At 40.5% G+C, this 27,020-nt stretch overlaps 1 protein-coding gene across 6 annotated transcripts in view; it reads left to right on the top strand.

The window, feature by feature from the left end:
• plppr1 (phospholipid phosphatase related 1) overlaps positions 1 to 27,020 on the top strand; it is a 119,130-nt gene that overhangs the window by 88,373 nt on the left and 3,737 nt on the right. For 3 of the 6 annotated variants that reach the window (XR_015760096.1, XM_043715660.2, XM_043715616.2), the window contains 4 exons: positions 9,335 to 9,585; positions 16,503 to 16,679; positions 20,051 to 20,182; positions 25,735 to 25,826. Coding sequence is in view for 5 of the 6 variants with exons in the window: in XM_043715660.2 (XP_043571595.1) it covers positions 9,335 to 9,585; positions 16,503 to 16,679; positions 20,051 to 20,182; positions 25,735 to 25,826 (652 nt within the window). In the remaining variant the exon portion in view is untranslated. The remainder of the gene's footprint in view (positions 1 to 9,334; positions 9,586 to 16,502; positions 16,680 to 20,050; positions 20,183 to 25,734; positions 25,827 to 27,020) is intronic. The other 3 variants (XM_043715642.2, XM_043715633.2, XM_043715651.2) reach the window with 2 other exon arrangements.

A 27,020-nucleotide genomic window follows, 5' to 3' on the forward strand; every position in this document is an offset into this window, starting at 1 on the left:
TTAGATTCACTTGCCTTACAAGAACCTACTGTCACGTTGAAAATACTTCATGATCTTTCCCCACCTTCCGAGGCTGAGAATTCTTTAGGAACAGAACACAAATTTCCTCTTAACTGTCCTGAAAAAGGGAACCAATAATTTTACAATAGATAGCAGCACATGCACCCTTATCTCCATTGCTGTCACTTATGATAGCTTCATTAAACATGATAGGGGAAATTGTCCGGAGTTCAGACCCCGCTGATACCACAGGACTCAATCCAGGATTTCACTTTTGCATGCAGGGGATCAAGTACTTCAGTAAATCTGATGCACAAACTCTCAGAACAATAGAATACAAAGATTACAAAAAGTAGTGGTTATATTCAGATACCTACCAGGAGTTGATTATTGAATAGACATGACTATACGGTCCCTCACATGTCTGAGCAGGCTTCTCTTGTTACAGAATACTGATCTTAGCACTGCTGCACTCGAATTTAAAAGTTCTGGCTATTCATTCATCTGACCCAATCAATAGGAGCATGGTAATTCTGGCATGATGTTTCCATCACAGCTAATAATCCTGAAAGTTATATGCAACTTTAGTAAGAATTCCATAGTGGCAGCAAGAGTTTGGACTTCCTAGTTCTAACTAACCCATCTGGTAGCAATATCACAGCATGGGGACATGCAGTTTTTTTTGTATCCAAAAGTGCTCAAGTTGTAGCATCTTATTTATTGTCAAGTCTAGCATATATTTACACAATTCTTGACAATACTGACCATCCAAAAAAAAGGTTCCAAAACACATGGGAATCGATCTGTGCAAACAACAATTAGAGTAATGCTTGGCCCAGGACATTACAATCAGATTGAGATGTATAAGATTGAGGGGCATGGACAAGGTGGATAGAAAGTGACTGTTTCTTCTAGCTGAAGGTTCAATAACAAAGGGGCATAATTTACAAGTGAAAGACAGGAGGTTTGAAGGGGATTTGAAGTGAAACCTTTTTGAACGCAGGTAGTGGGAACTTGGAATGCATTGCCTGGGAGCGTTGTTGAGGCAGGAAACCATAACCAACAAAGTAGTATAACTGGATCAACACTTGGAAGATTATAGACCAAGTTTTGGCAAGTGATATTAAGAATAATGGTAAGTTACCATAGGCCTACCAGACAATAGGCTCCCCTCAATAGGAGAGCTGGTGGTATAAACGAGGTGGTGGGGGAACGAGATGAGAAGGAGAGTCCTTCATGGCAACTTCAGCCAGTGTGGGAATGAAATCCATTTTGTTGGCATTTGTGCATCACAAACCAGCCAACCAAGCTTAAATCAATGCCTTTGCATGGTTAGGTGATGTTTTGTTATCAATACTGACTCTGCCTCTTCTGCACTGTATAAATATTACTAACTCCAATCACCAGAAAAACAGCTTATCTACTTTGAACCTCCTGATCTTCATTTAAAGTTATGGCTCCTTGGTACTGACCCTTTAACTGAGAAAAACTGCTGCCTTCTATCTGCCCTGTCCATGCTTCTTGAAATCTGGTTCCCTCTCAGTCTTCTCACATGTAAAGGAGAGAGAGCTGGTGGTGTAAACGAGGTGGCGGGGGAACGAGTTGAGAAGGAGAGTCCTTCATGGCAACTTCAGCCAGTGTGGGAATGAAATCCATTTTGTTGGCATTTGTGCATCACAAACCACATTGTTGCTGGAAGGAGCCTGCAGTACACCAATTGTTTATTGCTTTCTGTATTAGTGTCCACATTTCAAAGTTAGTTAATTGGTTGCTTTGAGATATGATTGTTGTAAAGATTGCAATTTAAACGCAAGTCCCTCTTATTTCACTTCACCCCCAAACACTAAGCTCTGCTCATTATCCTTTTGTGCTATGTTACTATGACATAGTAAGGAAAGACATTAAATGCCAGAAGATTCCAAGAAACCATTACCATATGCTTAGTCCCATTGTTGGTTTTTAATTAAAGTTATTTAGCTGATTTGTTTTTTTTTAAAAAAAAACAGGGAAACCTAGATTACACAGGCAACCCGAACAAAAACAGATTGTCAATTGACACCATTGGGTTAGTCAATGGACGTGGCAAGAGTTTTAGCAACAGCAGCAAGTAAATCCTAGTTACATACAAACTGAATTCATTTAAACTGCACACTATAGTGGTGTACATAGTTCGGTTGAAATTTGTACTGATGTCTATAGAGGATTGAGAGAGTCGACAGCAAAGACAACTTATGACCAACTTCGTCCAAGTATAATAATGATTTCTCCTGGAAAAGTGTAGTGTCTGGAGAATAGTTACATAAATGCATGTCAATAATCCCAAGGCAGTATTTAAGAAAAGTAGGGAAGTTATCCTCAGGTGATCTGGCCAATATTTAACCCTCAATTAACACCATGTGAAAAAATCCTAACTGGTCATCATTCTGGTTTGCTGAACTCAAATTAGCTGCTACATTCCTTCTACAATAACTACAGTTCAAAAAAGTACTGAGTTAACTGTAAAGTTTTGGAGGTATGGTTATGAAAGATGCCAGGTAAAGGTAAGCCTTTTCCTCTACACCATGATTAAGTCCACAGCATTTACACTTCAACAATTGAGGAGGTACAGGTAGTTCTCACATAAAGTGTTTTGGCAGCATGATTTACATATAATGTTGCTGAAGAATTAAGGAACAATATTTTTGAGAATGCTTACCTGTTTGCAATAGTGCAATTCCAGTAGCGATCACTTTGCACACTCCATCCTGCGCACGCACTGAAGTTTGCACTCCATTCTGCTCATGCGCCCATGTCAGCTGTTTAAAAGGTACAGTTCTATACATTGAGAAGCTTCATCTCAAATTAAACTATTGTGTTCATTGCTCTCCTAAGAACATTCTCAATTCGTGTATAAGCCCTGTATAATTCCTGTATTACTCTGATACATATGATTTGCCTTTAATTTGTTGCATATTGCAATCTACTCCTAGATTATGCCCCTCCACTTTAGCAAAAGAAAAAGGATAGTGTTGAAAACTTTAGCGAGCAGCATCCTGATGATAAAATTGCAGGTGGTGAACGCAAAACAGGCTGTAATACTGGAAGAGAAGCTTAAATGTTATAAAGAGTTTTCAGCATAAGGGTAGAACATGTGATAAATCTCGCTTAACAGGAATGAGGGAGTCTACCTTACACACCATTAGAGCCAACGAAAAGATTAAAGCAAAATGAATTGCTGGAACAATGCTGTGTACCAGCAAATCTGAGAGATCACAGTCAAAGGAATTTGAGATTAACAGGCTGAGTGTTTGGATCGAAGATGAAACAAAAAAAAGTGATCTGGGACAGCCTGATCATTTATGAAGATCTAAAGAAAAATGCTCAATATCCTGCAGATGTGCCTGCCTTTAGTGCAAGCAGCGAGTGGTTTGCTAGTTTTAAAGAATCACTATGCATTCCATAATGTAAAGTTAATTGGTGAATCTGCCTGTGCAGACGAGGAGCACGCGCTGGCATTTCGTCCCATTGTCCAAGATGAAAGGATGTGAACAGTCAGGAACTCCCAAACATTGGAGCATTCTGTTGCCCTTAGCAAAGCAGGTTGGCTTTGAAGAAGTGGAAAGCGAGAATATTGGAAGAGTTGCTCGAGTCCCACTGAAGATCTCTCTACAGCTGATCTGCAACAGCTTGTCACTGAGGGGAGAAGTAGTAGTTGGAGATGAAAAGAATGAAGTCCAGGATGCAGCACAGGAGCTCTCCACGTCTCTTTTGCCTTCTATCCTGAGGGAACTTGAGGCAGTTGGAGCTCTTAAGATGATGATTACAACACAGAACACAGCATGATAGTTTGTTCAATAAAGATATCATTTAGCACCCTATGAACAGCTTCTTCAAGAGAGAAACAAGGCAAAGCAGCAAAAACTACATTTCTTAAAACCAACCCTCAAAAATAGTCAAGACAAAAATCAACCACAGTCATCCGTTCTGCAACCTCAACAGCACCCGAAGGTGATGACGACAACCTCCTGTTCCTGCATTAACAGTATTTTTTCAATGTAATGTTAAATTTACTTTGTTTATTAATATCATATGACTTAAACCTTTATTTAGGCTGTGCTATACTTTGTTAGGCTTTTGGGTGGTTGTTGAGCAAGTGATTTTCTTTTGCTGATCAGTCCCAACCCCATTTTCCCCATAGGCCCATTATTTCTATTCAGAAAGGTTTCACTGGAACACAACCATTGTTAAGGAGAACTATTTAAACAATCATTTTCCAGCTTTAGAATTTCCAACTCAGACTTGCTTCCAAATGTGATCTTGATCCACCTCTGATTCTATATTAGAGAAATAAACCTCTGTATGAACATAGGTGTGTATTATTCTACCTCAACACTACGTTCCTGTGCTCTCCCTGATAATGTATGAAAGTAATACCGAAAAAAGAACCTTCATATTCACCACTTTGTAAAAATAAATTGACTTTTAAAAACGTTAGGTGACCTTGAGAATGAATGAATCTTGGCACAGAATAGCAGCTGTCCTGTTTCTCAGAAAGTTGCCACAGCAGTTGCTAATGAAACCATGATGCTGTGACCAGAACAAGATAGTTCCCTAGCTAATGACATACATAACCCTGAATAGTTGCTTAATTTAACATATGTGAAAGAATCCTAGAAGTATAGCAGCATTGTTCCTCATCTCATTCCCATTCATTTATGTAAATAATGGCAAACATCAATGGCTTTGGTTAAACAACACTAAATTATCTGATGAGAACCTATTTAATAAACATTACATGGTGAAAAATCAAGATGATAGTGAAGACTAAAGGCCATCTGATTGATACCTTGGATTTTTGTGTATTGATCTCTCACCAGCTTATTTACAATAAGGAGTGCTATTTTGCAATCTACGAGTGGTCTGAGAATTTCTAAGTTTACATCCCCATCTTCCTAACATCATGGATTAGAAATCTAAAAATCACTAACTTGCTTCATGCGAGTGAACTTCCACAGCCTTTTGTGGTAAAGATAAATGATCCCACGTAAAATAGGGGGAGGGGGAAAAACATCAGTTTCTGTTTCTACTGCCCCTTAAAGGATTTTGCATATCTTTATGAAATCACTGCTCAGTGTTCGAACCTGCAGAGATAAAGGCCCAATCTTCCCTCAGAACAGTTTGCCATCCTTACCTCACAGCTTTCTTGGAAACTTCAGAGCCTTGCCAATATGGCTGACTTTTCTCTGAGCTCCAAAGTGGCCTAACAAGTCAGTCAGTTGTACCTACACCATAAACAAGGAGAATTTAAAAAGTATGAAAGTAAAGCATTTAGTTACCTAGTCATGCAAAATGCCATGATTTAAATTCCACAATATTATCGCCTTAAAATTAATGTTGAGGTACACGTGTTTTCCAACTTTACAATTTTCCCTGTCAGACTTCCTTCCAAATACAAGTGACCTTGTGTGACCTACCTAGGCAATTGGAAATTGTCAACACATGCACACATCCTGAACATCAAGGAAACAAAATCAGGATGCATCTTGTCTCCACACAGGGTTTCACACATTTAAAGGGTGGCGTTGTAAATTTTATCAAAAATTTACATGGGGGGCGCTGTGATGGAGTGGGGGGGCGGGGGGAGGGGGCACAAGGGGCAGGAAGAGTGCTTGATATTTTGGAGTGTAGGAGCTTGAAAATTTGACGGAGAATGTGTGGATTTTCACTTTATGTAAGCTCTTACTTTTCTTGCATGGCGACTGTTTATAATACACTATTTCAAAATTTGGATATTCGAGTAGTGAGATACTGAAAAAATGTTTTCAATTCTGTGAATGTGACCTCACAACCCCACAAGAGGTCAGAAACATTTCAATCAATCAGTGGATGAAAATTACATTTCCCAGAAATAAAAAAGGTGATTTTCACTACACAACTAGATAAGCACCCTGGAGAGATAATTACTAATGTTACCAAGTTGAGCTTTTACAACCCTGAAAGAGGTGCCAATAAGGTTCAGATCAGAAGAAGAATAAATCCATGCCAGTAGATGTTCTGTTTAGCAGCCTAAAAGTATAGACAAAGTTATTGAGAAAGAAAATGGTCCTTAGAATTCAGTCGAGAAATGCCAGTGAACTAGCTTGTGTCTATGCATCTCTGAATCACTTTCAAAAATACACTCGAGTCATGGAAATTTTTGATATCTGTACAGTTGGTGATGCCATTCAGATGCATACTTTTGGCCTCTTTCAGGGTTGTAAAAGCTCAACTTTGAGGGCCGTACAGTGGCAGAGAGAGTCCGGGCATGCATAAAGGATCTCACAGGCAGAGCCCTTATCACCAGCCAAGCCATGTCCTGGTACTTGTTGGAAAGTTCTGCCAAATGACTGACAGTCAGCTCAGGGAACTGCTCAACAGGATCCACTTTCTCCTTTTCCCAAAAGGGTCTCAAGGACATTACGTGCTGACCACTTCCCGATGAACTTGTGGTCAAAGGGGTTTTCCTTCATAAATTTCTCCACGAAAGACAGGTGATATGGATGGTCCAGCTACTTGGAGTGTACTGTAGTAGTGAGGCCAGGCCCATCCTTCGCAACACCAGGGACAGTTAGAACCTCAGTATGTATGGACACTTGGTGTTTGCATATCGGGGATCCACGCACAGCTTGATGTGGCTGCACATAAAAAGGTGGCCATCAGGGGGAGGGTGGCATTTGGTGGGTTTTCTCCCCCTTGCCCAGATATTTATACATGGTTTCCCTTTGGACCTGGTCCATCTTTGATCTCTATAGGATGGAGAAGATGGCCCAGGTGACTGTGGTGGCACAGGTTCTGGGGATAGGCCAGACCAATGTCACATAACACTGGAGTACCTCACACCTGATGACCAGTTTTTTTCCCCCAGCAATGGAGAGCAACCGTTGCTCCTATCTGCCCAGTTTCTGCCTGGAGCGTGCGCCAAGTCCTTCCAAGACTTGGCGCACGCTCCAGCACCTCCGAACTAAGATACCCAGTGTCTTCAGGTGATCCATCCTGACCGTGAAAGGCAGAGGGGATTGGTCGACCCAGTTTCCAAAGAGCACAGCCTCGCTCTTACCTCAGTTTACCTTGGCCCCAGAGGCCTGCTGGAGCTGGTCATAGATGCACATGAGTCTGTGCATGGACAGTGGATCAGACAGAAAACAGCATCATGTACAGGGAGGCCATAACTGTAAGCCCCTGCTGCCAGGAATAGTCACCCCTCTCCGGCTTGCATCCTTCCTGATGGACACTGAAAATGGCTCTATACAGCACACAAATAAGGCACGTGAGAAGGGGCAGCCCTGCCTGACTCCAGATCTGACTGGAGAGATGTCAGATTCCCAACCAATGGTGGAGACTGCACTGACAATGTTGGTGTAGAGCAGTTGAATCCAATTGCAGATTTGCTCCCAACCCATTTTTTTGGAGAGAGCATCCCTCATGTATGTGTGTGATATCCTGTCAAAAGTTTCTCCTGGTCCAGGCTGATGAGGCAGGTGTTCACCATGTTCTGCACATAGACAATCGTATCTCCCGACCCAGTTGGCGATGACCTTTGACAGGATTTTGCAATTCACATTTAGCAGTGAGGTTGGTTGCCAGTTTCTAATTTCCTCACTCTCCCCCTTCGGCTTGTAAAGGAGGGTGATGCCGCCTTTCCTCATGGATTCACTCATGGTACCTGCCAGAAGCATACTGACATACATCTCCAGCAGGTCCTGACCAATCGAGTCCCATAAAGCAGAATAGAACTCGACCAGTAAGCAGTTGCTTCCAGGAGTTCTATTCTTTTCAAAGGACTAGAAGGCCTTGGTCAGCTCATCCATAGAAAGCAGCTGGTCCGGCCTCTCCTGTGTTCTAAGATGTCTGTGATAGAGGACAGGAACAACTGGGAGGCCGCACTGTCGGTAGGCTTTGAGTCATACAGACTTGCAAAGAAGGATTTGCTGATCCTCAATGTCAGCCTGAGAGGACTTTACTGAGCTATCTTCTTCCTTCAGGCTGCTGAGCAGAGCTCTGGGCACCTTCTGAAAGAAGGAGCGTGAGCACGTCTCATCCTGCTCCATGGAACAGACCCTGGATCAGAAGATTATCTTGGAGGCCTCAGAGTCAAAGAGCAAGGCTTCCTGGCCCTTCACCTCCTGGAGGCCCTCAGTGACAGACTCCCATCTTCTGCAGCAGGAGAAAGTTCTGCATACTTTCCTGGAGTTTTGCCTGCCTCTCACCTCCTGTATACCTTTGAGATTGAAGAACCTCTTGATGTTCCCTTTTACCATTTCCCACCAGTCCGTTGGAGACTCAGAGGGGTGTCATGGTTCTCCAATCTGCGTAAGCTCTTGAGCTCAAGGTTTTCTTGGGTTGCAGTTGACCTGTACAATAGGGCAAGTTAACTTGGTTGAAGTGCAAGTTTACAGGACATACCAGTTCGAAGGTCATCACCAGTTAGCTTATTGTAACAAAGTTAACAAAAAAAAAATCCATGAATTTTAATTACTAGCCAAAAATCCATAGAATCATTTTTATTGTGCAGACAAACTGTTTGACTGGATCATTCTTTTGTCAAGTCTTTGAAGGAACTATTAATTGGTCTCACTACCTTGATCTTTCCTCAACACTTGTCTTTTCAAATATCTCTAATTTCATTTTGCAAGTTATTATTGGCTTTGTGCATTGGCCAAAGACACCAGAAAAACATTTAATCTCATCGATTGAATAAGTAGTTAAGATAAGTATGATGCTTCGTTGGGCTTGACTGACTAAAAAAAGAACATTGCTGGGGCAAAAACAAAAAAAGAGTTTATGAAAAGATCTTTCCAAAAGCTCAAGGTTATTATGCACAAATAATGTGCTTTTGTTCAAAAAAATACATTGGAGCCTTATGAATATTTTGATTTGACTGACCATGGTAGCTTGCAAAACTAAAACTTCTGGTCTATGAAGCCAGGTTTCACTATGGATTCTGCCATCTCCAGCATCACCATCAGCTGGGAATCATAACCCCTGTATTGGTGACCAGTTCTTGTGCTGGTGGGTTTGGGATGCTGATTGGCAGATTTGAATGCCTGTGATTCTACAAAACTTGTAGACTTTAGCATTGGGGTTTGTGTACAGCAGTCTCATGTGGTCTATTCACTGCAAACGAGAAGGGGGAGGATTTTCCTGTTTTAATATAATCGGCCTGAACAATGGGAATGCCTTGAAAAGCTAATAGGAAGCTGGGTTTAGATAAATTTCAGAATGGCTGAGCGAAGTAACATTGTGGCTGAACCTCAGCTCACCAAAAGACAGCGTAATGACTTTTCACTGGTTTTAATGTTTCTTTCTTCCCCAATAGGTGTGTTCGCTTTTGGACTGTTTGCAACAGATATATTTGCAAACGCAGGCCAAGTGGTCACAGGGAGCCTAACCCCGTATTTTATAACGGTTTGCAAACCCAATTACACAGGAACAGATTGCCGTTCCCGATCCAGATTCATAACTAGTGAACGCATCTGCACCGGGAACCCTGAAGTCATTGCAAATGCACGGAGATCCTTTCCATCTAAAGATGCATCTTTGAGCATCTACTGTGCCTTGTACGCTACGGTAAGAACAGATTTCTTCAAATTGGCTGCTTATAGCAGTGGCTAGGCCTCACTTTCACATGGAACATTTGCTATTCCACAGTCTTTTGATTTGCTTGTGGCGATCTTCATGTAATGTAATGACTTGAACTTATATGGTGTCCTTAATGCAGTAGATGGCCCCTTAATCACATCACAGTAGAGTTTCAATGGAATTCAGTCACCATTTGTCTACTAATTACCGGGACTAAGATCCTGGACGTCCCACACAGACAGCACTATGGTCCCAATGACTGCAGTGATCTAAAGGGCAACTCATCACCATGTTTAAGGGCGATTAGAAATTGACTGCAAATGCTCCTTAGCTAGTGATAGCCATATTCCATTAACAGATAAAGTAACCAAATATAATTTGACAGCTGTGCAAGGTGGTTAGTACAGATGAAAAAAACCAAGTGTATTTTAAAGGATTGTTGTAGAGGAATGGGCGACATGGTTGGTAAGCTTTAGGAAGAAGATTGGGGATCATGGTCATCAGCAGTCCCTTGCAGACAAGGATGACACTGCCACTCTCATGGCAAGTCTGTAGGTGGCTGTACAGACCAATACAGGCTGTTATACGTGGGGCAGAAGGTGGTTGTGGGAAGATGTGGTTGGGGCATTGGTGTGGCAGTGAGCTCCTTTTGCTCTTCTCACCTGGCTTCTGATCTATCCAAGTCTGGAGGTGCCTGACACCTTCCCAGATGCTCCTTGTCCACTGGAATGTCTTGGGCCAGTGGTTCCCAGGTTTCTTTGAGAATTCTGCACATCACCATTGAGGCCTTGAGGGGGATCACTGAAGTGCTTCCTCTGTCCAACTGGGATTTGTCTGCTTTTTCACAGCTGGGAGTAGAGTGCCTTCTTGGGGAGTCTCGTGTCAGTCATGTGGACAACGTGCCCAACCTATTGTAACCCATCAAGGGCTGTCATCAGTACCTCCGTGCTGGAGATGTTGGCCTGGTCAAAGATGCTGGTTTTGGTGTGTCTGTCTTCAGTGGATTAAACAGGATCTTAAGCAGGCAGCGTTGGTAATGCTGTTCCAGCACTTGAGAGCTGTCTGGTGTAGACATTTCACATCTGAGCCATATAGGAGGAGGGCAGGAACGGCTACAGCTCTGTATACCATGAGTATTGGGGATACACAGCTCATGACTAGCAGTTTTGTTGGTGCTGTAAATCAGAGATGGATGAGACGCCAAAATTGGAAGTACGTAGAGACTAAGGTTGGAGGGAGGTGGGAGGCACTAGGTAGTTATACAGATTGGACAGGAGATTTGCTCATGAAGATCAGGAATTTTAAATCAGAGGTGTGGCCAGACTTCGAACAAAATGTGCGTCAACACAACTGGGAGTGATGTGTGAATGGGACTCTGTTTGAATTATAGTAGCAGGATTTAGAATGAGTGGAGTTGAATGGAAAGGAGGTTGGTCTGAGAGCCAATTAGTTGGCAAGAATGTAATCCCCTCCTGTTGTATGTTTGGCATTGGGACGGTGCCAAAACCCCTCAATTTGGGTTGTGTTTGTTTTGGAGTGGTAACTCCAAGGGACTTCAAAAAAATATTCAAATTACTGTTTGAGCACAAACTAAGATCATCTGCAAATTATTTTCCCAAAAAACCAAATGTACCAGAATTCCTCATATCTATACATAATATTGAATTTAATTTCAGGGCTCTCGTGATAATGATTATTATTCCTTGAGACCTTGTTTCATTAAGAAACTCAGGTGAGGGACCACCGTAAAAACAATGCTGAAAGGACAAAAAAAGTGAGAAATTAGAAACAGCCACAGAGTCAATGGCTTTGAATTGATGGTTTTAAATATCATAAGTTAAGGGTTGGAGAATTAACAACACATTTAACCTAATGAATAGAAAATGAACTAGAGTTTTGAAGTGATTGGAATGAGGTAGGCCAAGTGGAGATCATCGAGTAGGAGTTCCCTGATTGGAGAGTCTTTGATTCTCCACACTCTAGGGACCTCTGAGTTGCTGGCCAGAGTCGATGTACTGTGCATGTGTAAATGAAGGGTGACTTGGTGAATGGGTACTGGCCTCTGGAGTTCAGATTTAAATGAAGCATCCCAAGTTGTTAAAGCAAGGGTGAAGTTAGAATCTGGCGAGCTGGGAGTGGAGATACGAACATGGTCAAAAATGGCACGTTGTATTTTTAACTGTTTAACCTTTGAATGTAATACTTGCAGAAGCATGATCCTCTAACACTTGGTGGCATTAGTCCAAGGAGGAATTTTTTTTAAAAAAAGTTTATTTTGGCAATGTCAATGCAAATTGAAATTTCATTCTTGGAACATGCCGATAAATGGCTATGAATGTTAATGAACAATGTTTAAAGAATTTTTATAAAAAAAAAAGCACAACAGTTGCTAGCAGGATGACTAGCAGTGAATCAGTGATTGCTGCTACATGAAACAGACAGTCAACTATATGGTTCAACTCTGTCTCTCAATGTTATCCCTATTGGAGCCAATTAAACACGACTGAAACAAAGTGCATTAACTTCACAGCAAACTTCACAAGCAATGAGACATTGCCTGAGTGTGTGTACACCCTTCTGGGATTTCAAAGCAGTGTGGAATTTGGTGCAGAAGGATAAAAGATCCTTTTTGCTTTTTTGTTTCGTAACTTGTAAAGTCTTTAGCTGGATAAATTGAAGCCCAAGATCAGGGTGTCAGCACAAAACAGTGGCATCACAGGGAAACTGTAGGTTTTTTGGGTTACTGATTTGACTATGAGTTGCTTTCAAATTGAAAAGGTAAAAAGAAGAAACATTCTACAGATATCAAATGTAATACTGGTCTTCAGTTTGTAAGCTAATGAAGGACTGAGTAATTAAAATAGAGATGCAGGGCCAGGCAATGTGTTGTAACTGCATGACATGGCAGCCAGTGGACCCAGTTGTTGTTCATAATGAGTGCTGTTTGCTTGAGGAACAGAGTTGATGATGTGGAATCAGAGCTTCTAACACTGACACGGAGTTGGTGAATTACCCAGTTCAGTCCTTAGGCCCAACTCTATTTACGATCTATAATAGTGACTTGGATGCAGGGACAGAAAATTCAGTATCCAAAATTTGCAGATGACATTAAAATAGGTGAGAAAGTACAATTGCAATTTAGGAAATAAGTTTACAAAATGAATAGGGATAGGTTAGGTGAATATGCCAAAATTTGGCAAGTGAAGTTTAAATGTGGGTAAGTGAGGTTATCAACTTTGGTTGGAGGAACAGAAAGGCAATTTATCCTCTAAATGGAAAGAAACTTTAATGCAGAGGGATGTATTTAATTGCAGAAAACTGGTATGCAGACTCAACCTGTAATAAAACGAAAGCAAATGGAATTTGAGCTTTTATTGCTAAAGAGGAGAACATAAAGCAAGGAGCGTTGCTGCAGTTGTACAAGACATTGGTGAGGCTGCATCTGTAATATGGCATACAGCTTTGGTCCCCTTGAGGGGAGAGATAGTTGCACAGGTGGCAGTTAAGAGGATATTCTAGGATTGATTCCAGAGAGGAGATCTTCGAGATTAACCAGTTTAGGCTTATACCTTATGACATTTGTGGATAGTGATTTAATTGAGGTATATAAAAGATGTTAAAAGGTGAATCGACAAAGACACATATTTCCTCATAGGGTAATCAAGAATGAAAGCTCATCTCTTTTGGATATAGAAGTAGCAGATTTGCAACAGGAGAAATTCTCTCAAACAAATTATGAATCTGTGGAATTCACTCACCCCACCACCCCCCCCCCCCACCCTTAACCCTGAATGCAGTGGATGCTGGTAAGTTAATTTACTTAATTATTATTGAGTTGAAGGATTCTAGAGTTGAGGCTGAGAGGAGATCAGCCATGATCTTGTCAAATGAACTAAATTTGAAGTTCCAAAGATTCTGATGCAAAGCAGCCACTGGGTGGAGCACTTTGCTCAGTTTGGGCAGACAGCAGTTTGGGTCTGACCCAGTACCCTCAAAGGTCTTACCCAGGACCTGGCACAAAAAAAGGGGCCCCAATAAATCAGAGCTGTGGCTCGAGGCCCAAATGTGCTTGCAGCAGGGGGAAGAGACACTCTTTGGGTCAGGGTTCATGTTTATTATCCCTACCCCTAGTCTAACCTCTTAGTAATAATTAGGATGCATAAGAATTAATGTATTAAGTTAGTGATCTGTAATAAACCACATCCTGTTAGGAAAAGATATTCTAATTGTTAACTGAGACATTTGTGGCTCATCCTTTCCCACAGACAACTAAAAGGCCCATGTCAAGTATGATAAGAATGACATTGGTAGTGGCACTCTATCACAACCACAAATGGTTGGCACTCAGACCTTCACATTGCTGTTAGAATAAATGGCTTTGTTGATGGAACTCTGATGATTCATTGGACTCGAGTGGCAAAAGGGAAATAAAAAACAGGAAGTAAAGTATTTATAACACTTTCCAGGAGAAGTGCAGTGAGAAAATATGAAAAATAAGTTGACATTTTGAATGAAGTGGTATCCTTCAGATGATTCCTTATTGTCGACTGGTGCTCACAGCACTTCAATTGTTAAAGGGATGCAAGCATCATTGGTCAAGTGTTTCTTGCCCACTGATGCAGGAGACGATAGTGAGATTTATTCAGTTTATTTAAACAATACTGAGAAATCATTGTTTAACCATATTTAGGAATTACAGGAATTCTGTGTGTCAGGGACCACCAGCAGACCCAGACTAGAGGAGAATAGGAAAGCAGTGTTGTCTTAATCAGTTTTTTTTTTTAAAAAGGTTCCAGATTGAAGAAATCACTCTGCTGTAAAACTGCAGGGACCATAATGCTTGCTTTTGTGCATTTTCAATCAGTACCACTATATTGTAAGTAGCAAAGTGCCCATAAAAATTCAGCTCCACAGATGAAATTAAAGCACAATTTATAAAAAGCTGCTCATACCCAATTAGATTGGCATTTGACATTAAACTATTTTGTAAAAGTGATTTACTCTTACATTTGTATGTGGTGTTATACAGATATCCCTTCACAAATCGCCTGCTGGACTGCATAGTACAATCTACCATCTACCTTGCGGTCACTAGTTAGCAAAATCTCTATCTGGAATGGAAGATATCAGTTCTCAGCCAAGCGTGCTGTAACATTATTGCAAATTTTGTTTCTCACCCAGGTTTTTGCAAATAAAGTTACATAAACAAACAGTGTCCAAAAATGTTCTCACCCCTCAGAACATCTATAAATGATGGCTCTGACTTAAAATATTGACTGTGGTTTTAGGGCTAAAATAGTTTCCTAAGCTAGAGTTGCATGTCATTGTTGTTAAATTTCTTTAAAAATGTCTTCATTGAGTTCCTTTACATCCAGAGGCATCAAAAACTGACTTGGAGCGATTTATCTCGCTTACTGAACTTGCATGCCTACATCATGCCTTCTAGTGGTCAAACATTGGTACTGTTTGCTGAAACAAATGAATAAACCATCTTGCAGATATTGTACAAAACAATTCATCTTTGTTGGTGCTTTTCTTTAAGCTTTACTGAGTTTTATTTTCTTTGCATACATGGGTGAGCTGAATGTTGTTTTGCTTGCAATCAATTAAATAATGGGCTTTTTATATTGGATTTTCCTGTTGGAGATTCAGGAAGTTTTGGAAAAGAGTGCTGGGTGGGACCAGATTCCAGGGTTCCCAATGTTAGTTTATTTCACATCCTCTGCACCCTGCACTCAACTGGATTGGCTTTGTTGTGGGTGGTAGACATCCTCTATTCTACCATTCTACCACCCCGCCCTAAGAATTGAAACACAGTCAGTCAGGCCATTTTCTTTGACTTAGTGGTTTACACCATCTGAAATTACAGTCTGAAGGAGTATTAAAAAGGCAAGTTCATAAAGGTGTTTCTGATTCCCAATCCACCTCCATGGCATCTCATTCTTTTGAGAAGAATCTACACCTCACCACCCATCCTTCATGGCATACCATCCCATACCAAGTCATGCCCATTCACTTAGTGATAACTCCATACAGAACCAGTGATCCATACTGGAATAGTAGTATGGAAAATCTTTATAAAACAGACAGACATTCAGGTGTGAAGGTGGAAGCTCAGTGTTAATGTAACTAGATTTATAACCTAGAGGCCCAAATTAGTAATCTAGAGGTAGCAACTGTAGCTACTGAATTTATAATTCAGTTAATACATCTGGAATATAAAGCTAGTGTTAGGAAGTGGTGCAATGAAACTACCAGTGTCAAGATGTCAGTTAGTTCACTAAAATCCTCCAGAGAGGGAAATCTGCTATCCTTACCTGATCTGGCCTGTGTGATTTCAAATTCAGTAAACATTGACTCTCAACAGTTCTGAAATAGCCAAGTAAACTATTTGGTTCAAGGATCATTAATCTGATTAACAAATACTAGCCTTGCCAGCAATGCTGACATTCATGAAAAAAACTAAAGTCATTCATAAAAGTACTGTTTGTGACAGTCCTGGAAAATTGTTAGGCTTTTAATGTATCAATAAACTCTTGAATCTTTGCATCACTTAAGAGATCATTAAATCTATTTTCTTAATTGATGAAAGAAAAGCTATCAAGCACTGTTTCCCATTGAGTATAGCTGTCTTAATACACTAATGGATGACAGGGCTCTCAGCCAAGGATGCTGATTGAGATTTAACTGGGAATGTAGCAGGTACTTGCCTTTATCTAGTCCCTTTGGTGATCCTGAAGCTCTTCATTGCTAAGGAAGCACTTCTGAATGGTAGTCCCCATTTTATAAATGAAGTCTTACATTGGGATCCATATTAATTATTTTTGCACAGACCTTTAAAAATTGTTAAGCCTAGGTAAGTGCACCCATGCAATTGATCTGTGTGTGACATCATTCTGTTTCAGATGTACATCACAAGCACAATAAAGACCAAAAGCAGCAGGTTAGCCAAACCAGTGTTATGCTTGGGGGCTCTGTGTGCTGCTTTTTTAACAGGATTGAACAGAGTATCTGAATATCGCAATCATTGCTCCGATGTGATTGCAGGCTTTGTACTGGGCAGCACAGTAGCATTGTTTTTGGTAAGTCCATCTTATCTTTAGCACTGAAATTATACAGATGTATCAAATTGAAAGTCTCCACTGCTGGGTGGCTTGGTCAAAGGAAAAAAGTTAGACTTTAAAATGCACATGTCCACTGAAATGTTTGGTCCTAGCGGGGGCTGAGACGTATCAGGGTTGCTGGTTGTAGACGTAGCTTCCCTGGTCAAATAGCCTTTTGTGGTGTCTAATGCTTCCCCATTGTCAGTGGAGCAGCAAGAAGTACAACAGCAACTTGATACTTTACCCTAAGTTTAGCAAGATCCTCCCACCACTGACCTTACCTCTACCAAGGTTAGAGAGGATTGTTTTCTCTTCCTGTTTCACATTCCCAGCTCCCTCCATCTGAGGAATTGAGCAAACATTGCTCTTGGCTGTCTATTTGTTTTGCAGTCTTTAATAAAAGCACAAAAATAGCACCATCTCCTGCCTGTCAAGTTGAATTGTCATAATTACTGTGCTACCAATCAATCCTTTGTTCACTGTAATCTTGCCCAGCCAACAGACAAGGAATAGTCCCATTTGACAACGTAACAGCAGATCTACATCCTGCACTCCAACATTAAAACAAATACCCAATGGACAGGAAAGATCATTTGGTCCAAACATATTTTATACCAAAATAGTCCAGGTCAGAGCATTGTAACCAAACACTTCTGCTATATGAGCAAGTGGTGGGGGCAAAGGAAAAAAAAAGAAGAGAAAATAAATTTTTTTTTTAAAAAAAAGGAGAAACCCAGGGTCAGTCAACATTTCTCAAAGGTTTCACTCCAATGGCATCGAACAATTGAAGCTCACCCAAGAGATCATAATGACCACAAGTCTGCTCTATGGGCATATGATACAATCCTGATCCCAGGCAGTCCATCTCCCTTGTGTTACTGACCATCGACCACTACATTCCAGAGGCTGCATAATCTCTGGGAATGAAAATAGTGATTAGTCTATTCCTGCTTTTGTCTAGATTTAAATTCAGTCATGGGGTGGTCAGGTGACATTGTGGCAGTGCGAAAGGTGAAAATTGAAGTTCAAATTGAAGTGTTTTAAGCTCTAATGGCCATCTTTAGTTCATTTTCCTGTAAGAACATTTGAAGTAAAGGTCTGATCCATATTAATGGTAGATGCAACTTTGCTAGTTCATGCAAATGACCAGATTACAAAGTTTTTTCCTCCATGTCCATGAAAGAATGAATATTTACTATAATAAAAATGGAGGAACTTCGATCAAAAATAGGAAAGTGTTGATACTCTGATCATAAAATAAAATTGTTACCATGTGTTTAAGTAACCATAATTATTTTGGAATGATGGTCTTTAAAAATAAATATGCTTGCTTTTCACCTCCATTTGCAAACTTTTCCTAAAATTAGGGTAAGGTCTGCCAAATTGTTTCTTTCCCTTTGATAATTCTCTTCATGATTACTTAATTGTTGAAAGACGACGAGAAGACAACCCAACCCAACCGTGGGCGAGGCAACATTCAGGATATACAGTGATCTCCTCAAGTCCCAAAATGGAGGAGAGGGAACAGGGAAGCATTTCTAGCTTAATGTGTGAAGCCTGCCATGTATTGAGGAATGACAAGAGGCATCTGAAATAGAGATCATGAATTAGTTAAAAAAAGGGGTCTACCCGGTTCTTCAGGTCACTGGTGCAACATTGGTCTTCCCTACAAAACTTTAGAAACATCACATTTGACAACAAGATTTAGTAGATAAACACAATCCAGATCACTTCCCACCTTGCCAAATTCACCAAATGAGCTTGATGCCAGGAAAACCTGATACAGAAACCAGAGCAAGTGCTTAGTACATTCATCATGCTGCTTGTTCAAAAAAAACCAGCATGTCAGAAACTAGGCACCAATATCTTAGTGTACACTCCATGGGCAGTTTCATACACCTACCTCTATAGCTATTAGCATCCATGTACCAACATCATGGCACATTTGGATTGGACTTACAGGTCACATCAGCACTTCAATGCCGCACTAGCAATTCTCATTGTAATGCTGCAGCAAGGACACCATGCTCAGAGACACACTGCTCATGGAATGGACCAGGCAGTATTTCCAAGTTCTTCACTCATTGTTAGACTACTACTGACCCTCACCTGGATGCTTAGCTTCCCTGCCTTACTGTTTTGTACTTCACATACTTAACCAGTGATACCAGGCTCAAATTATTACTGTCTTGATGCACTGTTCAGCACAAAGTCAGAAAGCTTGTCCTAGGTAGTTAGTCCCAACATAGTCAGTTAAAACAGCCTCTGGTACCAATCCAGGCCTTGGTAGGTGTGCAGAGACAAGATCCTCTGGTCATAAAGGGATGAGGAGCTGAATAATCAGGTGATCACCACCCATATGGACTCTTTCTGCCCAATTGCAGGCTGCTTCCTTCCAGAAGGATAGAGACATTGTGGGAGAAGAAAGTGGGGGACAAGCTGTTTCTTTTGCTCATTTGCACCAAAATAGTGTCAGAGTATGGTGGCTAAGTGCCAGAGAAGATGGTGGCACTTACTGGCTGAGTAGACAAGAATGTTGATCTTCTTCCTACTTGCTGGGTATTCGTCCAGATAGGAGAGACTGGTCCAACATGACTTCTAACTGCAGGGCAGACTGGTAGTGTCCTCCACTGCCAATCCTGAAGGATGCAAATTCCATGTTGGCTCCACCCCATCTTGTAGGACCCCTGCCTGTAAAGCATGGCACCAATTTCCCCACCTAACACGTTCAGAAACTGTGCAAGCAGCTCCAGACTGACCGTACTTGTTTGGGTACCTAAGCGTTCTATAAAAGACAATCTGGGTGCAAGGTATGCTGGTGATGTCTTAGATATCCCATGTGTTGGAGTGTTGTTCTGGCAATAGTGGCTGGTAAGATGAGATAGAAATTGGATTAGAGATATGCCATATAATGGTGGGGTAGATAATTAAATGAGGAATTTGGTAAGATCAGTGAAAAAAAGACTTGCTTGACCTTACAGCAACAAACTTCCAAAAAAAAAACCACAAGATTCAGCCTCTTGTCTATGTTGTGATCCAGAGGCTTTTCTCCTTTCCATTGTGAACCTAAAAACCATTCACCTGCTCAGGAACCAGACAGCACAAGTCCTGACTGGATGAACCAATCAGCAAATTGTCACTGGGCAAGAGTTCACTTTGCACACTCCCACACCATCCAATGCAGTGGCATCATTGACCTCTATCCCCCAGCTATGGAGCATAAACTGTATTCTGGTAACTTTTTCCTCACAAAACAGTGCAGCAACTCTTTCCACAGCTCTTGGTTTGAAGTAGTCTTTACATATTCCAATCGAATTGTTCCTGACCCTAATCTGCATTTTTTTTGCCAGGGAACGTGTGTCGTTCACAACTTCAAAGGAACACAGGCCACATCTGTTAAACAAAAACCCGAGGATCCACATGGAGTGCCATTGATGACATTCCCTCGGGTGGAAAGCCCACTTGAAACATTGAGTGCACAGGTAAGCTACACAGATGCCCCTCTTTATGCTTTGCTTTATTACCCTACCTTCACAGTAGGCTATTCAATTCATCAGAGTCACTTTAAAAATCAATAGGGGTTGGCCCTTTCACCCACACAAATCAAATTGTTACTCAATGGATGGTAGTCTTCAAAACAGGTCGTCTCTTCTCATGTTAAGAAACTAGAATGAAAAGAAGGCTGTCCACAAGCAATCTAACCAAAGAACACTTAAACTTCACAACTTTCCTGTCTTTTTCCTGTCCAGTGCCAGGCAAGAGGAGAGATGCTTTGTTGAGCTCGGAGCCTGGTTTCTCTGATCAACCGGTGGCTGTCGATTAGTGTTTAATAAAAAAATCCTTGAATTGGCACAACTATGTCTCAATTACAAGTGGATGCATTAAGCCGCTTAAAAGACATGAGTTGTCTTATTAGCAGCGTGAGAGAATGAAAGTTGAATACAGAACAACCTTGGTTATCTGAATGTCAATTATCCAAATTTTGGATTATCTGAACCTCAAGGTCCCATTAAAACGTTTCAAAGAGGTGTTACCCACACCAGTCAGACGATTGAGTCTTTTGTTTACAGTTCTCTAGTTTGAACTCAGTTGGTCACTTTAGACTTAAAATAATTTTAACAAAAATGACTGACATGAAGGATTTAAAAGAATGGCAAAAAATTGAGTCTTCATTCACTCGATGACTTTGTTCCTAGTATGTATGTATGTGTTATAAGTGAGAGGTCGTTGCTGTTACCATGTCTGTGAAGAGAAAGCGAACAGCTTTGACAATCGAACAGAAGAGATTTTACAGGATCTGGATGGAGGTGAAAAGGCAAAGATTGCACAAGGAGGAGTATAACATTGGAAAAACAACAGTGTCCAACATCAAGAAAGCAAGACTGGCAACTGAGAAATTTATCAACCTAAAAAAGTAACTTTGTATGCATTAAAGGAGAAAATCCATGAAGCTAGAAAGAACAACTTGACCAAGCTGTATTTTTTTTTAAATGGTGTTCACAGCAGCATGAGAAGGGGACTCATACCTAGCCCATCGTTACAATAAATAACTAAGTGCTGCCAGTTTCCAGAAATGAATCCACACCAGCGAAGCAAAACAAGAATCTGATCACAGCGTATCATCGAGCTGGTTACAGCGTGTCAAAAGATCATCACCGGCATTAAGCAACTCAGCAGTTTGGACAGCAGCAGTCTATGGATTACTGTACTGTGGAAGAATTCAGACAAACTACAATCCATCTGAAGAAAATAATGATCTTGAACAATTGTACAAAGCTGATGAAAGTGGATTGTTTTGACGTGCACTGCCGGACAAAACACTTGCGTCCACTGCGGAAAAGCAGGTGTCAGGACAAAGTGCAGAAGGATCACATTATGATTTTTCTTTGCGTCAGTGCCGACACTCAAAATTAGCACTTGTCACAGTTCTTGAAGCAACGTGGATTAGAATAATGCCCGATACCGACAAGAACTCATTTCCTGTGAAGTACAAAATCACAAAACAAGGTGTGAATGACATATCCACGTTTTTCATCCTGATTTCAGGAAGATTTGTACCTGCTGTCAGATTACATTTAGCGACTGTTGAACTCTAGCAACGTGCCCTTCTGCTTGTTAACAGTGCACGGTCACACATTATGAAAGACAGCCAATTAGAGTTGTCAGATGGAGCTGTCAAATGTTTGTTTTTAAACCACCAAAAACCACTTCAAAGTAACAGCGACTCAATCACGGAATCATCGCAATAATGAAGAAATGTCATCATAGTAAAATGCTGCATGCCGAAGACAAAAATGCAGACAAAGCGTTGCTGCAAATCAAGCCATTCATAGCCAAAGACGCTTTGTTCATGATCGCTGAACCTTGGGACCACATCAAGCCATTGGCAGTCAGAGTTTGTACCATGGCTTGTGTTGGTAGCAGAGACAGCAAAAAGGACAGCTGTCCAGGTCAAAGGGTAACCACTGACATCACAGAACTGCAGAAAACTGGGATTAGGAGACTCCGTCGAGGCGGAGATTAACGCTTGGGTAAACTGTGACAGTGACATTGGAACAGAGACACTCCGTGATGATCAGATTAAAATCAACAGTGACAGAAGAACAGCGGGAAAGTACGGACGCCGTGGATGAGAAGGGGAAAAAAAAAATCAGATACTGACACCACCTCCAGTCCCAATTAATGATGAAGTTTTTGATGGTTTGCAACTTTCCACAGAGTGGTATGAAACACAAGACAATGTTCAATGCCGTTAAATTGATGTAATCTTCGCAAAATGTCATCGCTGGCACAAACAAAGAAACAAACACCTCAAGCAAGAGCGACTAGATGTTTTCTTCCAAAAATGATAGCCGACCTCCACCTCAAGTGATTTTTATTTAGTGATGTTTTGTAAAATACCATAAATTTTTAAGCAATCAAGTGTTTGTACACATTTTATCAATTGAATGAAAAAACTCTAAACTTGCTTTTTCTAAAACGTACTTATGTTCAGTATAGCTTCCTTTGTTTAGGATCAGATCAGTTATCCGAACAATTATCCAAAGTACTCCCTGCCCACCTCTTTCAGATAAGCGAGGTTGTTCTGCATCTATGTTTTATATTGATTTTCAGCAGAGTAATGTGGAGATAACCATAGTTTCCAAAATGTATTAGGAGCAAGGGAGTATAATACATGTGTTATGGACAGGCCAGACCCCCTCAATATTTTAAGGTAACCTAGACCCTAATGTTTTCTTATTTTGAAGGTAGATGTGAAATCAGCATTCCAGGTGTGATGCAACAGGTAAAACCACTCAGCTTTAAGCAAAACAATTTTAAATACTAATGTTTAAACATGAATAAAATGAAAGCAGAATTTAGAACAACTGTTGGAAAAACTCAATTAAATAACTGTTCCAATATAGTAAAATCCCATAAACACCACATGGCAAAAAGAAAGTTCAAACAGATTTTTACAGGCAGGAGGGAACAACATCTAGAGAGATTTCCAAGAAAGTCAGTTAGGAATCATTTACTAAAGCTTGCAACACTTCTGAACTCAAACACTTCTGTTGCTGCTATAGCTATATTTGAAAAAGTTAGAAAAACCTGAACTGGAAGAACTGGCTACTCCCCTTTCATTGTTAAATAGTTTTAAAACCTAAAGGATCTTTACATTGATTCAGACTAGATCCCTAAACACTTCGGCACCTACCACCTTTCACTCGTCCCTTCAAAAAAAAACAACCAGGTCAAAATAGCCTTTAAAAGGTGACTATCAGCACAGGTATTCAAAGCATCTAGGCCATCCTCCCTGCTCAGTTTTTCACCACTTCTGTAGCATTTGTTTACGTTCCTTTAATACTCAAGCTCAGCTCAACTCAAGCACAGGAAGCATGGATCAGTTTACAGATTCGACTGCAGAGAAAAAAAATAGAATCCCACAGTCCCCAGTCAACCCCATAGTTCTACCAAGGCAAATCACCAGCTTGGCTCCATGTCTGGGTTCCTCTTACTACTGGGGAGATCAAAGCACTGGCAAAAGCATACAAACCCATTATTTGAAAAAAAGGGAGAGGACTGAAAAACCAAAAAAAAAAGTCAAATAAAGTTATTTGATAAAGCAAATAATGGAGACAAAATGCTGGAGTTGAGGTGGAAATCAAGACTAAGATTAAAAAAATAAGAAAACCCCAAAATCTTTTATTCATTATTTGATTTCCCAATGGCCTGAGGGGCCAGAATTTACTACTTTAACCATGGCTTGTGCCTTTGGCTTGAGATAAAGAACTTTCAACTGAAAATCTAAAATGCTAGGGCTCATTTAATACAGACCCAGGAAGAGATAAACAAACCATCCAGCAGATTGGTCCCATGGAAGCATCAAACCTTGAACCATGTGGGCTTCCATCCCAAATCCAGTTTAAAGGTGTTATTGTAATGCCAAGTCATAAGGGAAAATATCTTTGTAGGTACTTCCCATAAAACAAATTTGTTGATTGAATTCTATGGGGTTGCTCAGTCAAAATATTTATGCTCTCTTAATCCAAGTATTTAGCTTCATTGCTCATCTTACAAAATCACTCATTGCATATTTACTATTCGGCAATCCATGGCACATTAACTGATCCATTAATGACTTGTAGAGCCAGATGCCTTTTTGTTTGGCACACTGAAGAATTGATTTAATAAATACAAAAACCCAGACAAAATAAGTAATTAAAGACAGTTAGCAAAAAAAAGATTAAATGTGAGGTGAAGAGTTTCTTTTTAAAAAAAATGATTTGATTTGGAATGCAGTGCCTCTAAAGATGATAAATGTGGATTCATGCTTAAAATTTGGAAATGAAATTGATCAAAATATTGGAGGGAAAACAAATTTGGGGTTCTGGGCAATGGGCAAAGGAATGGGATTAATTAGAATGGGCTCTTGTGTAGCATCAACCCATGATTCTATGATTACTTACATGCTAAATTAAAAATATAGTGGTGTGAGGAATACAAATACAGCATCACAATGAGAAGGAAAACAAGAGTCAAGTATGATCCTTATTTTAAAACTTAAAAGTATCTCTGGAAGCAACCAGGAAAGATGGAATGTGAAAGGAATTCAAAAATGGATTTCAACAAGTCAGTGACAGTTAAGTTTTGGTGTATGTTAAAGAGGCCACATTATTTGCAAAACCTAAATTTGAGTGGAGGGACAAAGGGTTCTTGGAGAGCAAGTCCACAAATCATTTGAAGTAGCAATACATGAATTATCAGAAAAATACTGAAGAATTATGCTAATTTCTCATTGAATCTCTGAGACACCACACTTGGAGCACTGTTCTGGTCACATGAGGGTTTGGAGAGGCACTAAAATGGTTTTACAAGATGCTAGCGCTGAGAATTTCCTTGAGGGAAAAGATAAAATAGAGTCTGATCATGCCCGAGGGATAGATAGCTAGATAAACATTACAAAGGGGAAGCAGAGGGTTCTGACAAGAATTAGAGGAAGCTTTGAAGGAGGCTCAGAATTAACACTGGCCAATTGGCCTAATAAATCGAGGCCAATTACTCTATTCTTAGTTATATTGGTTCCATTCATGAACGTTGATGATATTCCCAGTAGGTTTGATGCTAATTGTCCTAGCTGCCCTTCTCTCAAGGGATTGTTGCTCGAATACTAGACTTAATGACACTTTAGTGAACTTGAATGGTCCATGCTTATTTTCCAATTTATGCTTACAAGGTATTCACCAGAGAGCTATTCAGTGTCAACATTCTGTTGTCATCAATATTTCAACAAACTGGCAATTTGAGTGGACACAAAATGGGCTCAATCTCAGTGCATTTCAACAGTCTTCCAAATGAAAGTCTTAATAAAAGAAATCCATACTCCTGAAAATGAAAGTTTAATAAGCAGAATTGTTGTGGATCAGCCAACATGGAGAGTATTGCACATCTTCTGCAGTTAGTTTACAAAGCAATATCGTTACCACGCTGCTTTACTATTGATTACATTGATCTCACAACGTGGCTCTTTTTTCCCTTAATGCCTGCATGACAGCAAAGTGGGAGACATCGCCAAACCCCCCGAGAGAGGGTGTTTCGTCCCAGGGTCATTTTCCAGGACCAGCCAGACACCCAACACACCAGGAGGTATATGCTTAATAATGACACAGGGATGGGGGCTCCATTGCGAGCCCAAGGGGGTTCATGAGTCCTATATTGGAAGAGGTTCTGCTCTCTGTCTGTCCCCCTCTGCTGCTCCTGGATGGATGGCCGGCCTTCCTCCAGTGTCCCACGTGAATCTGGCACCATGCAACTGTTCACATTTTCAAGCTTACATTTTAGTGTGCTTTTGGTCACGTCACCTTGGTCGCTGTTCATAGTGAGCCTCTGTGCTTGATTGTTTTACATGGACCACACCTCAGAGCTGCTTGCCTGGTCTACATGGCAGGGTCGCTAGACTAACTCAAAGTTGGCACGGTCAAGGAGCTGACCTTAGTGTCTGGCATAAATCAGAACCATACAGACTTGTTCTAAAACTATCAATCATTGTTAAATGTCAACATGTTCATTTGTGCTGCATTGCTATATTTTAGTTGTTTACCCTAATCATAGTTATTCGCGGGCTAAAAATATTAAATTATGAGGAGAGGCTGCACAAAAAATTTCTCTCAAAAGGGTTTATGATGATTGAAGGATTTGATTTGGATGTGACAACAGAATTTATTCTTTGGACAACAAAGTCTAGAACAAGATGTGAGAACCTAAAAGTTGGTGCTAAACCATTCTGCAAACATTCCTTCATGCAAAAAGCTCATTGCAATCTGGAACCTTGAGGCTGGACATCAGATGAAAATTTCAAAACAGATGACGATTGCTACTTTATTTGACAAGTGAGGATATTTACGGATTATGGGATTAAAACTGGTAAATACCATTTAAGGTAAAGATCAGCTATGAGGTAATTGTATGGTGGAACACATGATCTGGAGGGCCTGAATGGCTTCTGTTCCTATATTCTGACGTTTCTTTATATTGCACCAGTTGGGTCCTGTGAATGAAGTTAGTTTAAATTTCATGCAAGGGAGAGGTGACCAGAGACTTATTTTTGCCTGCATTATATAGCAGTAGCAATGTTGAAGTGGCCAGCCCATACAAGTGCGTGGCTCAGAGCCATTAGGGTTGTCATCCTGTCCATTATTCTGGTTCAGTACAAGTTTAGCGATTTGAGATTATTGATATTCAGCAAGTGTTATTACAATGCAAATATACTCAGCAGCCCTTTGCAGCGTTGTTGAACTATAAAAAAAGTCTATATTGATTAGTTTGGTTTGTTAGTTTATT

Source organism: Chiloscyllium plagiosum, unplaced genomic scaffold (genome assembly GCF_037043375.1).
Source record: "Chiloscyllium plagiosum isolate Xiang-an unplaced genomic scaffold, Cpla_swu_hap1 HiC_scaffold_2, whole genome shotgun sequence".
NCBI lineage: Eukaryota > Metazoa > Chordata > Chondrichthyes > Orectolobiformes > Hemiscylliidae > Chiloscyllium > Chiloscyllium plagiosum.